General features: G+C 50.6%; 1 protein-coding gene across 1 annotated transcript in view; it reads right to left on the reverse strand.

Annotated features, from left to right (window-relative positions):
- HS6ST2 (heparan sulfate 6-O-sulfotransferase 2) overlaps nucleotides 1-11,443 on the reverse strand; it is a 220,146-nt gene extending 208,703 nt beyond the window's left edge. Inside the window, exon 1 of the mRNA XM_075007632.1 lies at nucleotides 10,798-11,443. Coding sequence (XP_074863733.1) covers nucleotides 10,798-11,306 — 509 coding nt within the window. The 5' untranslated portion in view covers nucleotides 11,307-11,443. The remainder of the gene's footprint in view (nucleotides 1-10,797) is intronic.
- Nucleotides 11,444-12,418: the final 975 nt, after the last annotated feature.

Consider the following 12,418-nt stretch of genomic DNA (forward strand, 5'->3'; position numbering starts at 1 on the left):
AAAGGATTCCAGTGTTAGAGCGTACTTACTGCACGATGGATCGGCCATCACAAAAATAAGGAAACACAACTGGGGCTTAAATCAGAATGTTTCTGCCGATGAGCATATGTTCTCATGCCGACGTTAGCAGCAGATTTTTGTATTACTACTCACTAATCATTTTAAGAATGATTCAAGCACCACCAGCAGCCTTAAAAGAAATGAAACCAGAAAAGCTTTACTGAAAAAGGCCAACATCTCAGATATTTTCATTTCTTTTTCTTAAGAAATCTGCAGTCGTTCAATTAAATTATTTGACAATACAAAGAAAGAGAATTAAAGTAAACACTACATAAAATATCCTTCCAACGCACCGAAGGCCCAAGTTAAATCCTCTCCCTAAAATGTGGCTAGCACAGACAAGCTCTAAGACAAGTGTATGTTTAATTGCACTGTATATACTGGTTAAACCCAATTTAGTTGTATCCACAGTGCTGGAAGAAAGGTGTAATTATTCAATGCAGCGCTTTACAGGAAACCAGGGTCCAAAGACAAGTTTGTCCTCCATATTCAAGAGCCTTTTTAACCGGGCTCAAGATAGCCTTGTTTTAACATTTTAAACCCATGTGATTTTGGGAAGTCCCCTTTCCGGTTTGATTTGCTACAGTAGGTTATTATGCCACTTTTGCATAAAACTGCAATGATCTCTAGGAGTTCATTTGGACAGGTGATGTACTGAAGTACTGTCTTTATTATTACAGTTGCTGGAGAAAGTAAATTAATGCAGAGGATTGCACACAGAGGCCTAATCCATTTGATGTAAATCAATGCACTGCACATCTAAATTGTTCTGCTTTCCTTCAGAAAAGTACATTGAAGTGATTCATTAGGCACTGAGCTGTTCACAAGAAGCAGACCAATTCTCTTAGGCATCCCAGTGCATCTCTGCTAGTCAAATTTAAAAAGCAATCAAACCTACTAAGTCCTTTTTTCCAACATTTACTTCAGTGGAGAACATGATACTTAACAATCCAGATTACATAAATGAGAGGCAAATTAATCTCAGTTAATACAATGCCAGAATTGACGCTTGAGTTGTAAACCTTAAAGCTGCTGATCTCTTACAATAAAAATGTGTCTATTAGTGATGCTCTTGAGTTCAAAGTACATTTCATAAACCTATAGCACAGGCTGACAAATTCAGAATAATGGCAAATTATAAATATGCATCCGATGCAGAGTCCGTAGGTATTTTGAGCCTGTTTAAACTGTCGCTTACAGTGGCATTTTAATATTTAAACCACTAGCAAAGCACAGAATGGTATCTAAAATACAAAACAATGTGTTTTAGTGCCACACTATTGTTTAGTAGCATCTGTGTTTCCACTAGTCTTGACTGAGGACCATCAGAAATCATAAGCAAGGTTGTTTTTTTTTTTTAAGAAGTCCTTTTTAAAAGCGCACAATTAAGTTGCGAAACCAACAACCAGATTGGTTAGACCTCTCCAAGAATGTGAAATTTCAAAACAAAGTTAAAGTCTGTAATCAAGACCACAGAGGTCAGCTCTGGGGACTGTAAAATGGGATTAAGTTAACATTAACGAACAACCAGAGAACTTGTATTTAAGAAATAATTTCACTCTCAGAAGGGCAGTTATCAGTGTTCTTTGGTGCTTGGGCGGGTGCCCATAGGAGGTTCAGGTGCCACTCAGCAGCCTGCTTTTATAGTGGTGGCGCACATCCACACATGCCTTGGTACACACAAAATTTATTCCATCCATGGATGGAAAATGTTAGCAGGAACACTGGTAGTTATGACATGCAATATCAGCCCCATGGTCTCATAAGCAGCCAGGTCAGGCCTGCTCTGTAGTTGGATGGAGACCACCAAAGAAACCTTGACATTGCAAGAAGCACTATTACCCTCCTAGTACCCACACCAATGCCCCAGCTGGAGCAACTATCATTCAAATGAAACATCAAACCCAAACCCTAATCTGAGATAAAACCACGGCACTGCCTAACTTTGCAGGTATCAGTTTCTAGATTGACTCAAATGCCCTCTTATATTCTTCAGTCTCAATACAAACGCTCTCTTTTTAACAACTGTGCCACTGGATTTATTGCCGTCAACTAGCTAGGTAGATACTTTCCATAATAATTAGCTGGGCTGCAGCGGATCTCTCTTCTGTGTCTCTCGCACACAGTTACTTTGGCCTCCGCTTCAGTTCTCTGTGCCAAAAACTGAATTGGGGCTCTCCTAAGAGAGATTTTCACAACTGCTTAGTTGTCTAAATCATCATGCAAATAAATCAAATACAAAGTCCTTTTTTGAGATATTCACAGTGCTTGTCTCAAGAACAGGCACGTCACACCTGCCCTTTCTCAACCCGAGCCCCTTCCGAAAGGGTTCAAAAGATGCTAATGAGGTGTGTCCATGAATATGCAGTGCCTCATTAGCATAATGGTGGTCACAGCGATTCGTAAGTGTGGCTTTTCGAATTGTGCACTGCCCATGGAGACAGGGACCTTCCGAAAGGACCCCCCGCAGTTTTCGAAAGCCCCTTCTTCTTAACACCAGATAGGAAGAAGGGGCTTTCGAAAACTGGGGGGTCCTTTCAGAAGGTCCCATCTCCAGGGGCGGCGTGCAATTCAAAAGCCGCACTTTTGAATCGCTGCGGCCACCACTGTGCTAATGAGGCACTGCATATTCATGGCAGTGTCTCATTAGCATCTTTCAAACCCGCTCATTAACATGCCCCTTCCAAAAGGAAGGGGCTTGTGTAGACCCAGCCCTCATGTCTGGCCAAATTCCAATTTACAGCAGGACAAATCATCACTTGCTTAAAAATTACTCTGTTGTTCCAACTGAAGAGCAATACTGTTACTGTCCCCTCCCAGAAACCATTTAGCGCTGTTAATAGAACAGCTGTGATGATCCACCCTAGAAACAGCTGCACTCAGTAGTGACTGGGCAGTCCCCACATACCAAGACTCTTGCTCCTTGTGCTCTAAAGATGCACTATAAAATAAACATGGTTGCCTGAAAGCTCCATTTGCGCACAAACGTGTGCCTTTTCTTGCCTTCTCCACCTTTGTTTCCCTTCATTTTCCACTTCCCTCTTCTCTGTTTCCCTCATTCTCTCTCCTTTCTGCCTATTGTTTTCAGTTATCAGAGATCGCATAAGAGACAAAGAAAAGACTGCTACCAAAGCACATTCAGTGTTGGGTCTAAAAGTAACCAGACACCTGTTATCCAGAGGATTAACCCAATTAGCCTGGGGTAGAGAAGATCAGAGTGAGCAGGTCTCAGAGCAAGGCCACTGCAAGAGAAACTCTCCTTGTCAGGCTAGTAAGCCAGGTGCATGGATTCTTGCTAGGTTTATTTCCCTTGGTGCTGCGGTGCCTAAAGCAGTCTGGAAAAAAAAAATGTATGTCTGGAGTAGCAATCTTAATCTGGGAGCAGCTGCTTTGGCAAAACAGTGACTCAGATAAACCCTCCGCAGCCTCGCACTTAGAAATACAGGTTGAACTGCTGTAGTCCAGCATCCTCGGGACTTGACTAGTGCCGAACTAGAGAATTTGCCAGACCATGGGAGGCCAGTATGGTCCGGCGGTATTACCAACCCTTCCACGGCTTACTCGACTCTGAGAAGACATTTAGGGGGTTAATTACAGCTAAATAACAGCACAGAACACTGAGAGCCAGGGCTGGTGGCTGGAAAACTATGGGACCGCGGGAAACTCGGCCACACTCATGATAAGTGCACCATAAAGGTAACTAAAATCATGCTGGGCCACAGATGTAGCCAAATCAGAAAGGATCAACATGTCCTTTTTTGCTGGGACTGTGACTCCCCACCCCACTTAAACACACCAGCATTAATAATAATTTCTGCTTTGTGGCATTTGGTAAGTTTGGCACCTCCAATTCTACCCCTGTGCCACATTCCCCGGCCCCAACACAGCCTCACCACTGTTACAGAGAGACTGGCTCCTCTCTGAGGCAATATTTCTCCTTCAGATTCCCAGAAGGAGGCTTACACTGTACACCCTTCTGTCCTGCCAGGGGAAGAGAAACAGATTCAGTGACACTGCTGGCTGTGCAGTCCTGTGGGCCAGACAGCTAGGCTAGCAAAAAAATTAACAAAAGTACATTCTGAGAGAAGAGTGACTCTCTGTGAGTAAACGAGTCCCCCAACACCTCCGGGGGTTTGCTAGGTATCTGCTTTACAGCTCTCTCCAGTATGCACTGACTCCTAAGAGCATTCATCTTTCTATACAAAATGGACAAGAATTTTCTGCAGAGCAACTGGTTCCAAGCCTATTTCCAAGGATGACAGGATCTAGTACCAGGCACCTAAGAGGCTTGTTAGAAATACTCCAGAATGCAATTGCTCAGTTCTGTATTTTGATCCAATTTATCCAGCAACCCTTGGCTCTGCTGGCAACCTTCAGTCCAGTATGGCTCTTTCCTTCCAGGGGCTGCCAACTGCCCCCACTACAAGGACTGTGACAGAACCACAGAGAAACCTCACAAAATAGCATGCTTAAGAGTAAAGTCATCAGCGTCATTCCAGACAATATACGGGTTGACATAGTCAATATCGAAAACAATTGTTCTGCTCTCTTGAACTGTGCATTTGTAACTTTGACTTTTCTGTCTCTCACTCAATTCAGGTACAGGAATGGGAAGTGCTTCCCCCCACAAAAGAAACAAAGGATTTGGTCAGTTGTAAGGGCAACCAATCAAAACATCCAAACCTTTGATGGCTGCTAGCCAACACCGTAGAAATAAGGTGCTAGCATCAGAGAGTTTCTGAAATACAACACCTGTTAAAGCTGCTGAGCTTGCATCCAGGCCAAGAAGTTTCCAACCCAGGAACGGTATAAAGCTTCCGTCCCACATAAAATTTCATGATCTCCAGTAGAATGTGGCAAACTTATTTCTCACTCCCCCTTCTGATCTGAGCTTCTACAAGCTTAAGCACCTACTTGCTCAGGCCCTGCCGGGCTGGTATTGCATGGGATATTGCCTCTATCAGAAGCAATGCATCGCAAACCAATAGCAGTTCTAAGGTGAGATAAAGCCACAGCACCGCCTAGCTTTGCGGGTATCAGTTTCTACATCAGCTCCAATGCCCTCTTACGTGCTTCAGTCTCAACGCAAACACTTTATTTTTAACAACTGTGCCACTGGATTTATTACCATCGACAAGCGAGGTAGATACTTTCCATAATAATTAGCTGGGCTGCAACAGATCTCTATTGTTTGTGTCTCACGCTCAGTTACTTTGGCCTCTGCTTCAGGTGTCTGTGCCAAAAGCTTTGAGACTTCCCCCGTCACTCAAAGTGACCCAAGTCCATCAGGCAGCCCTGATCAGGAGAAGGTACATTTCTCCCTTTTCACCATGGAAGCCAGAGAGCTCGGGCAATCCCTGACAAAAGGTGGCACCACTCCTGCCCTGAAACATCTGCTCCAGCCCCACGCAGCCTGGCCAGGATGCCCAGCAGCCACCGCCTCCACCCCCACTCATGCCCAAGACAGCAGTATCCCCTTCGTGTGGGGCAATGGGCTGAGGTGCTGCATCCCAGCCCAAGAGGCACGGTGCCAGGGTCCCAGTGCTGTGACCGGGGGGGGGGGGGAGGGGGCTGGCAGCTCCCTGAACCTCATGCACCTGGGGAGCAGCAGCGTGGAAGGGCTGCAGCCCAGGTGTTGGGGCTTTCTGGACAGAAGCTGGGCAACAGGGGCTTGCAAGACTGCACAGTACTTCCCCCTGTGCTCTCCAGGCTGCACCAGGAGCCCGACATTGGCACACCTCAGCCCTTCTCTCCCGGGCTGCAGCCCCACACACCTGCCTGCAGATGGCTCTGCCTCCTGGCAGCCGAGCCACAGAGCTCCGTAAGACCCATCGTCTGCACCACCATGGGACAGGTGCCCTATCAGAGAGGGCCCCCTCCCTAGGAAAACTCCATTGGCACCCCTGCCAGTCCCAGACAGATGCAACTGTGGGGAAGAGCACCACAGCTCCTGCTTCCCCACAGCACCACTGCGCCTGCTTCAGCAGCAGCTCCACAGCACCAGAGCAGCAAGGAGCAAAGAGAAGCTGCTGCAGGTCTGTGGGGAAGCTCTCAGAGACAGACGCTTCAGCCCCTAGCTCCCCCAGTGGGCACATGAGAGGGGCCCTCGGCCTTCCAGTCACTGAGGCCAGCTGGGGGCAGAGGCTCCAGGCAATTCCCCCTCCTGCTCCACGAGCTGCAACATTCCTGAGGTAAAGGGGTGGGGAAAGGGGAACAGAGACAGGAGAGGGGAAGGAAGACGTGCTGGACAATACAGGGAGGGAGGCGGGCAGAGGAAATCTGGCATCAGGGGAGGAAGAGAGAAGCTGGCCCTGAGGGGAGTAGAGAACACCGAGAACGATTGGGACCCAGGAGGAGTGACAAGCCGTTCCCTGCTCCGCCCCATGCACGCCAGGGCACGGAAGGCTGGAGAGAAAAAGGAAAGAAACTCGAGTTGTTTTGGGCCGCGGAGGGTCACCAGAGCTTTCTGGCTACTGAACAGCTGCCAACAGGCAGCACCCTGGGAGCCAAAAGTAACTCACTACCTCCATTATTCTATCCTCCCACCAGCCCACCCCACCCCTTCAGCAAACAGCCTCCTCACTCAGGGCTCCCGGTGCCCAGAACAAGCCTCCTCCTTCCAACGAACAGGCCAAGCCAACACATCCCTGCTCTCTGCCCCCGAGGCATCAGAGGCGGGCAAGGCGTTCCCCCGGCTAACTGGCTTCACTGGTGTCTCTTGCAGCCCGTGTGCCGAGAACGCAACATCGCCTGCCAGCTCCAGTTAGCCCACAGTGCTGGGTTTGTGTGGGGAGGTGGGCGGGAGCCCCAGCGTGCTAAAAAACCTTTACTTGCTGAAGCTCTTCTGTGGAAAGACATGAAGGTTTCCTCAGGGCAACTACATGAGAATATCTGTTAGTCTTATAAGGTGCCACAGGACTTCTTGTTGTTCTCATTAAAATACTGCTGTTCCTCCAAAAAAAACAAAGGGGGGGGCGGTCGGTGAGCAGCAAGAGCAACACACAAGCTGGAAAAAGGGTTGGTACGGTGACTGGGGGCAGGGACAGAGCAGCAGACAGGAAATGGAAAGCGCTAGCTGACATTGGGCTGGTCGAGCGGAAGCACCTCCTCAGAGCCATGACGAGGAGGGCTTCAGATACAGCTTCTGTTGGGGTGGGGGACAGGATCATCCCAGTGGCACTGAAGCAGAAGGGTCTGAGGACAGGAGAGCTGGAGAGAGGATTCCAGTGACGAACTGAGGAGACTCTAGCACATGCGAAAGGAGGGCAACCAAAATGAGCAAGGCCCAGCTGAGCAGAACAAACAGCCTCTGCCAAGGGGGGTGGGCACCTCTATGGCTGCAAGGCTTGGACCAAAGGTTTGCAGCCACAGAGCTGCAGGGCATGAGCGCTCAATCCCACTCACACTGCGTTTCTGTGGTGACAAGTCTTTTAAATGCTCTGCAGTTTCCCTTCCCCTTCTTCCGACTCCAGGTGGAGATACTGCCTTCTGTTTTCCCTTCAGGACTAATTCCATTATCAGGGAAATAATTTCCAAGATGATCCACATAAGCTCTAAAGCTCTCTTCATTTTCATTCAAATGAAAGTTCTCAGATACACCACAGCCATTTTAATAGGCCTGTCTGCAACTTACGGGTTTTCTCTCTTATGTAGCCAATTAACCAGGACTCTTCTGGGACCTCATCAGACATCTTGTAGCTGATCTAATTGGATCATACCTTTGTTGCTAGGCATTTGGCCCCATGTCTTAGATAATCACACACCACCCGTTTGGATTTTGGATCTTAAATCAGGGACAGACAGACAAAGAGTGAAGCATCAAGGCAGTAATCTAACCAGCTGAGAAACAAGCCTACTTTTAGCAGGTTCCCAGCCCAGAACCCTCTCCTGACTAAATACAGATGCAGCCTAGAATATTAATTGGAACAACAAGCAGCCACGTGGCCGTTCTCAGGAATTTCTAGGGAATAAGAAAACAGCTGAATGTGTTGGGCAAATTCGGACCAGATGTACATGTGTGTAATATCATTACACTAAGAATCTCAGACCTTTTGTATTAGTATCATTAGCCATATATACCTACCATTTACCCGAGCTGTGATCTGGGGCTGATTCTGGTTCAGCCCACATTTTTACTCTGAGACTATTCACTCCTACCCTCAGAAGTACATTGGGCAAAGCGCATACCGAATTATTATTAGTACGTCTCCAGCACCTCTCAAAACAGAGATTCTACTCCATCCAACATATTTTTTATATTTTTGTCTGATACCAGTGCTCAGAACTTTGGCAGAGGTCAGTTAATAACTCACAAGCTGCCAATGCTCTAGCACCAAATAAATTAACGCAACATAATAAAATCAGGGGGTGGGGTGAGGTTAACAAAGGGACTGGTTATTGAATATATCTTTTGCATCCCTGTATTTTTAACCTTTAGAAGTTACAGCCCAATTAACTGCAAGTCAAGACATTATTTGGGAGAATAACTGTAACTATTAAGCAGGCTGCATAATGATTATTTAAAACAACATAGCAACATTATTTAGAACTGCTGTACCATGCTGGCCTCTGTAGTAGTATCAGAGCTTTGCGTGGGATTTCATCCGCTTCCTTCACCACTCAGTTTAGGTCTGGTGGCCTGTGATCAATCACCACTCCGAAATCACATGTGATGTAGATGTATTTTGCAGTGCTGAAGACTGGAGAATCCACCCTGTTTTGAACTATCTAGGGGTATACACATACACAAGCCAGCTCATGTTGCTGTTTTGAATCGGAGGGTATTCAGTAATTCAGCAGGAAAGACACAGGAGACCAACGACAAACCCACATGTAAACACTCACCCTACCCTTGATGGAACAGGATAAATATCCAGGTTAGATCCAGACTGTTAATTTGCAGCTGAGCCCTGGCTCATACAGAACAGGACCCAAATCCTATATGTGGCTGTCCTTTGTTGGTGGGGGGGTGGGGCGAGTGACCCCTTGTTGTGCTTTCTCCACACAAGCAGCAACACATATTTTACAAAAAACGTAAAAGAAATTCCATAAGCGGGTAACTCAGAAGTTTCAAGATCCTGTAACTCTACAACAAACACACTGGTGGTACATTCAGCAGGAGAGTAATTCATTCTTAATGTTAATGAGATTATATGAAATTTACAAGCAGTAGGGAAAACAAAGGATAAGATTCTAACAGCTAAAAAGCTATTTAGCCTCATCTTGGATACAGGAAGATAACGACACTAACCAGTTTTCTACTAGATGGCAGTGTCGTGTCACCCTATATAAAACAAATGGTAAAAAGAAACTGCATTTCATTTCAAATGAATTTGTGCTTAGACTTGACTGTTCAGGGGGTACCGCACATTAGTCTAATTGGACATCAACCTTTAATTCTCTGAGAAATTAGAGGCCAAGATATCAAAGAAAAAAGACTCCATTACCTGCTCTTACACACTAGGCCATATTCCAAACACTTCCATAACATGTTCCAACCTACTAACATACAACCTCTTCACCGTGTCACAACTGACTATCTGTGATGTAATCAACAGATCTTTGACAGCATCAGGAACAGGTCATCTGTCACTGTTTGGCAAGAGAACAATTCAGCCGATCACTATACAAGGAGACAATAGCTTTTGAATATCAGAATGGCAGTGGGTCAAGCTGGCAAATTCAGAACAAGGTACGCAGCTGGAAAAAGTGTTAGAAGTCACCAAAATGCTGAATGTAAACCCAAATCCAAAATAAGCAAAGGTAGAGGTGAAGGACAACCCTAGCCATAGCAAGTACAACATCCACTGATTAAAGTAACCTCGATTTGCATAGCACGGTAGTTGTTTCTGGCAAACTCAAGGCACATAAAAAGGCTGCAGCTCACAAACATGAGGAAAATAGTAATATTTATGGTCTAGTTAGAGGCAATAGCACCTTTACAAGAAAGCAGCTCAGTATACTAGGGACACCTGCAAGAAAGAACAGCACTGAGACCACAGGACTGATTTTAAACATCGAGGGTTCATGGGGGAGCAGAAGGGCTCAGGACTTTGGGGGAGGGAATCAGGGCCCGTTTGAACATTAAAAACAGGGAAATTCTAACGACCAGCACCGGTAACTCTTCCACTTCTCATCAGGCATTCTTTAGAAGGGCCACAGCCAAACCTGCCCGCAGCAGAGCATTTCAAACACACAGCACAGCCGGGGGACGGTCTTACTCTAGTCAGCAATTCCATGGCAAGCTCCACTTGCTGCACAGTTCCCCCACCAAGTCGGTTTCGAAGGGGTCTAGCCCTTAAACACCCCAAGCTCTGGAGGCAGTCGCAGGGTGGGCCCACACTCCCCTTTCTGTTCCCAGCTGAGCTGTGTGCATTTACACCAACGCAATTCCGGCTGCCAACCTCCCGCCTCGGCTGCCTGGAGCTGTCCTGCCCCTTCCCGCGTGCAACCGTGCCAGCTCTTGAAGGCCGACAACCGGGTGAGCGCCGCCGGGGAGCCCCTCTGCAGCGGGGCGCAGAAGCCCTTCCCCGGCCAAATCCAAGCATGCTTTGGCGACCCCTCCAGGTGACTCAGGAGCACCTGAGCCGGGCTCCCCGGCCCCCGAGCGGCCCTGGGCGCTCAGCCGCCGCAGCCGCAGAGGGGGCTGTTGCAATGGCTGCGCGGACCGGGGCCGGGGGGGAAGGGGAGCCGGTCCCTTTCCCGGCACGGGGAGGACAGCGAGGCCCCGCGGCTCACCTGGAAGGCCTGCGCTTGCCCTCCTTCCTGCTGTCCACCACGGCCGGGACGCAGTTGGTGAGCTCGGTCCAGTCGGCGTGCAAGCCGCAGCTCCAGCCGGTGGAGAAGCGCGAGAAGAGCCAGGTCTCCCGCTTGCCCGGCCGGTGGCAGGTGCACTTCTTCTGGCCGGCGCGGCACTCGCAGGGCTGCTCCAGCTGGATGTTGCGCACCAGGTGGCGGCCGAAGGTGGTGCCGCCCGTCTTCTGGATGTGCAGGAAGACGATCAGGTCGTCGCCCTTGATGTTGAAGTCCACCCGCCGCAGCAGGTCGCGGCCCGAGAAGTTGAAGCGGGGCACGAAGCGGGCCGGGCTCTCGTCCTCCGCGCGGTAGGGGTCGGCCAGCCGGGGGCTGACGGCGCGCAGCCGCCGCAGCTGGCACTCGCTGCCCGGGCACACGTACTGCAGCGCGATCACGCCGAAGAGGAAGAGCAGCGCCAGCGCCAGCAGCAGCTTACTGGAGCGCTCCTCCATGGCGGCGGCCGGGCGCCCGGCGCATGCTGCGCTCACTGCCCGCGCCCGCAGCACCCCGCGCCGCCCCGGGCCCCGCGCCGCCTGCCCGCCGCCGCCTCCTCCATCGGCCCGCTTCCCGGCAGGCTCCGCAGCGCAGCCGCCGGCCGAGCCTCCCCCTCCGCACCGGGCTGCACCGAGCGCCTCCCCCTGCTCCCGGGACCCGCCCCCTCCGGCTCCTCCCCCTGCGCCCGGGAGCCTCCTCCGCCGGCGCCGCTGCACCGAGCGCCTCCCCCGCTGCTCCCGGGAGCCCGGCGCTGCCTGGACCCCCCGCTCCGCGCGCCGCGCCCGGGGGGACTGGGGGTCGGCCCCCTGCGCCGGCTGACCGCGGGGCGGGGCGGGGGGTGCCCTGGCAACTCTCAGGCAGGGGCCCCTGGGCTCAGAAATGAGCAGCCCGCTGCTCCCGCCCCCCGCGGGCTCCTTCCTTAGCCACCCGCAGCCCAGCCCCTACCTCTCCCCTCGCCAGCCTTGCACCCCCGGCCTCTGCCCTGCCCTGCCCTGCCCGCCGCCCCTCGGCCTCTGGCGCACGGACCGACGCTCCTCGCACTCCCCTCCGCACACTGATGGGCCGGGCTGGAGCAGGAAGGGCTCCGAGGTCAGAGCCCGAATCCCAGTGTGACCTGGGTCAAGGCCCAGGCAACGCACCGCCGTGGGCGCAGCCCAGGTAAGGGGCCCCCAGGCTCTGCCGCAGTTCCCAGCCCTCCACTCCAACCGCTGGCCTGCAGCCAGCACCCCAGGCTTAACCCTTCCTTGCCAGGGGCCTGCTCACCTGCAAACAGCCAACACAACATTAACGCCTCTGAACGGTGGCCCTGAATCAGGTACGCTGCTGGGCAGCTGGAGACGCGCACCACCAGATTTTTCCTTTCATAAGCCGTGGCACCGGGGGCTACAGCGGATCCCCTAGACTAGCCGTGGGGACAGCGATTCCATTTAGAACAGCGCCTTTCCTGTAGGAGCAGTGTCCTAGCGTCTCCGTGAAGGCAGAGTCCTGATCTCAGAACACCCTGGTGTCATACCCTCTGTGGTGCTGTGACTCTGGCCCCTAGGGTCAGCCCCGGCCTGCACAGCAAAAG

This window comes from Carettochelys insculpta, chromosome 13 (assembly GCF_033958435.1).
Source record: "Carettochelys insculpta isolate YL-2023 chromosome 13, ASM3395843v1, whole genome shotgun sequence".
In the NCBI taxonomy this organism is placed as follows: domain Eukaryota; kingdom Metazoa; phylum Chordata; order Testudines; family Carettochelyidae; genus Carettochelys; species Carettochelys insculpta.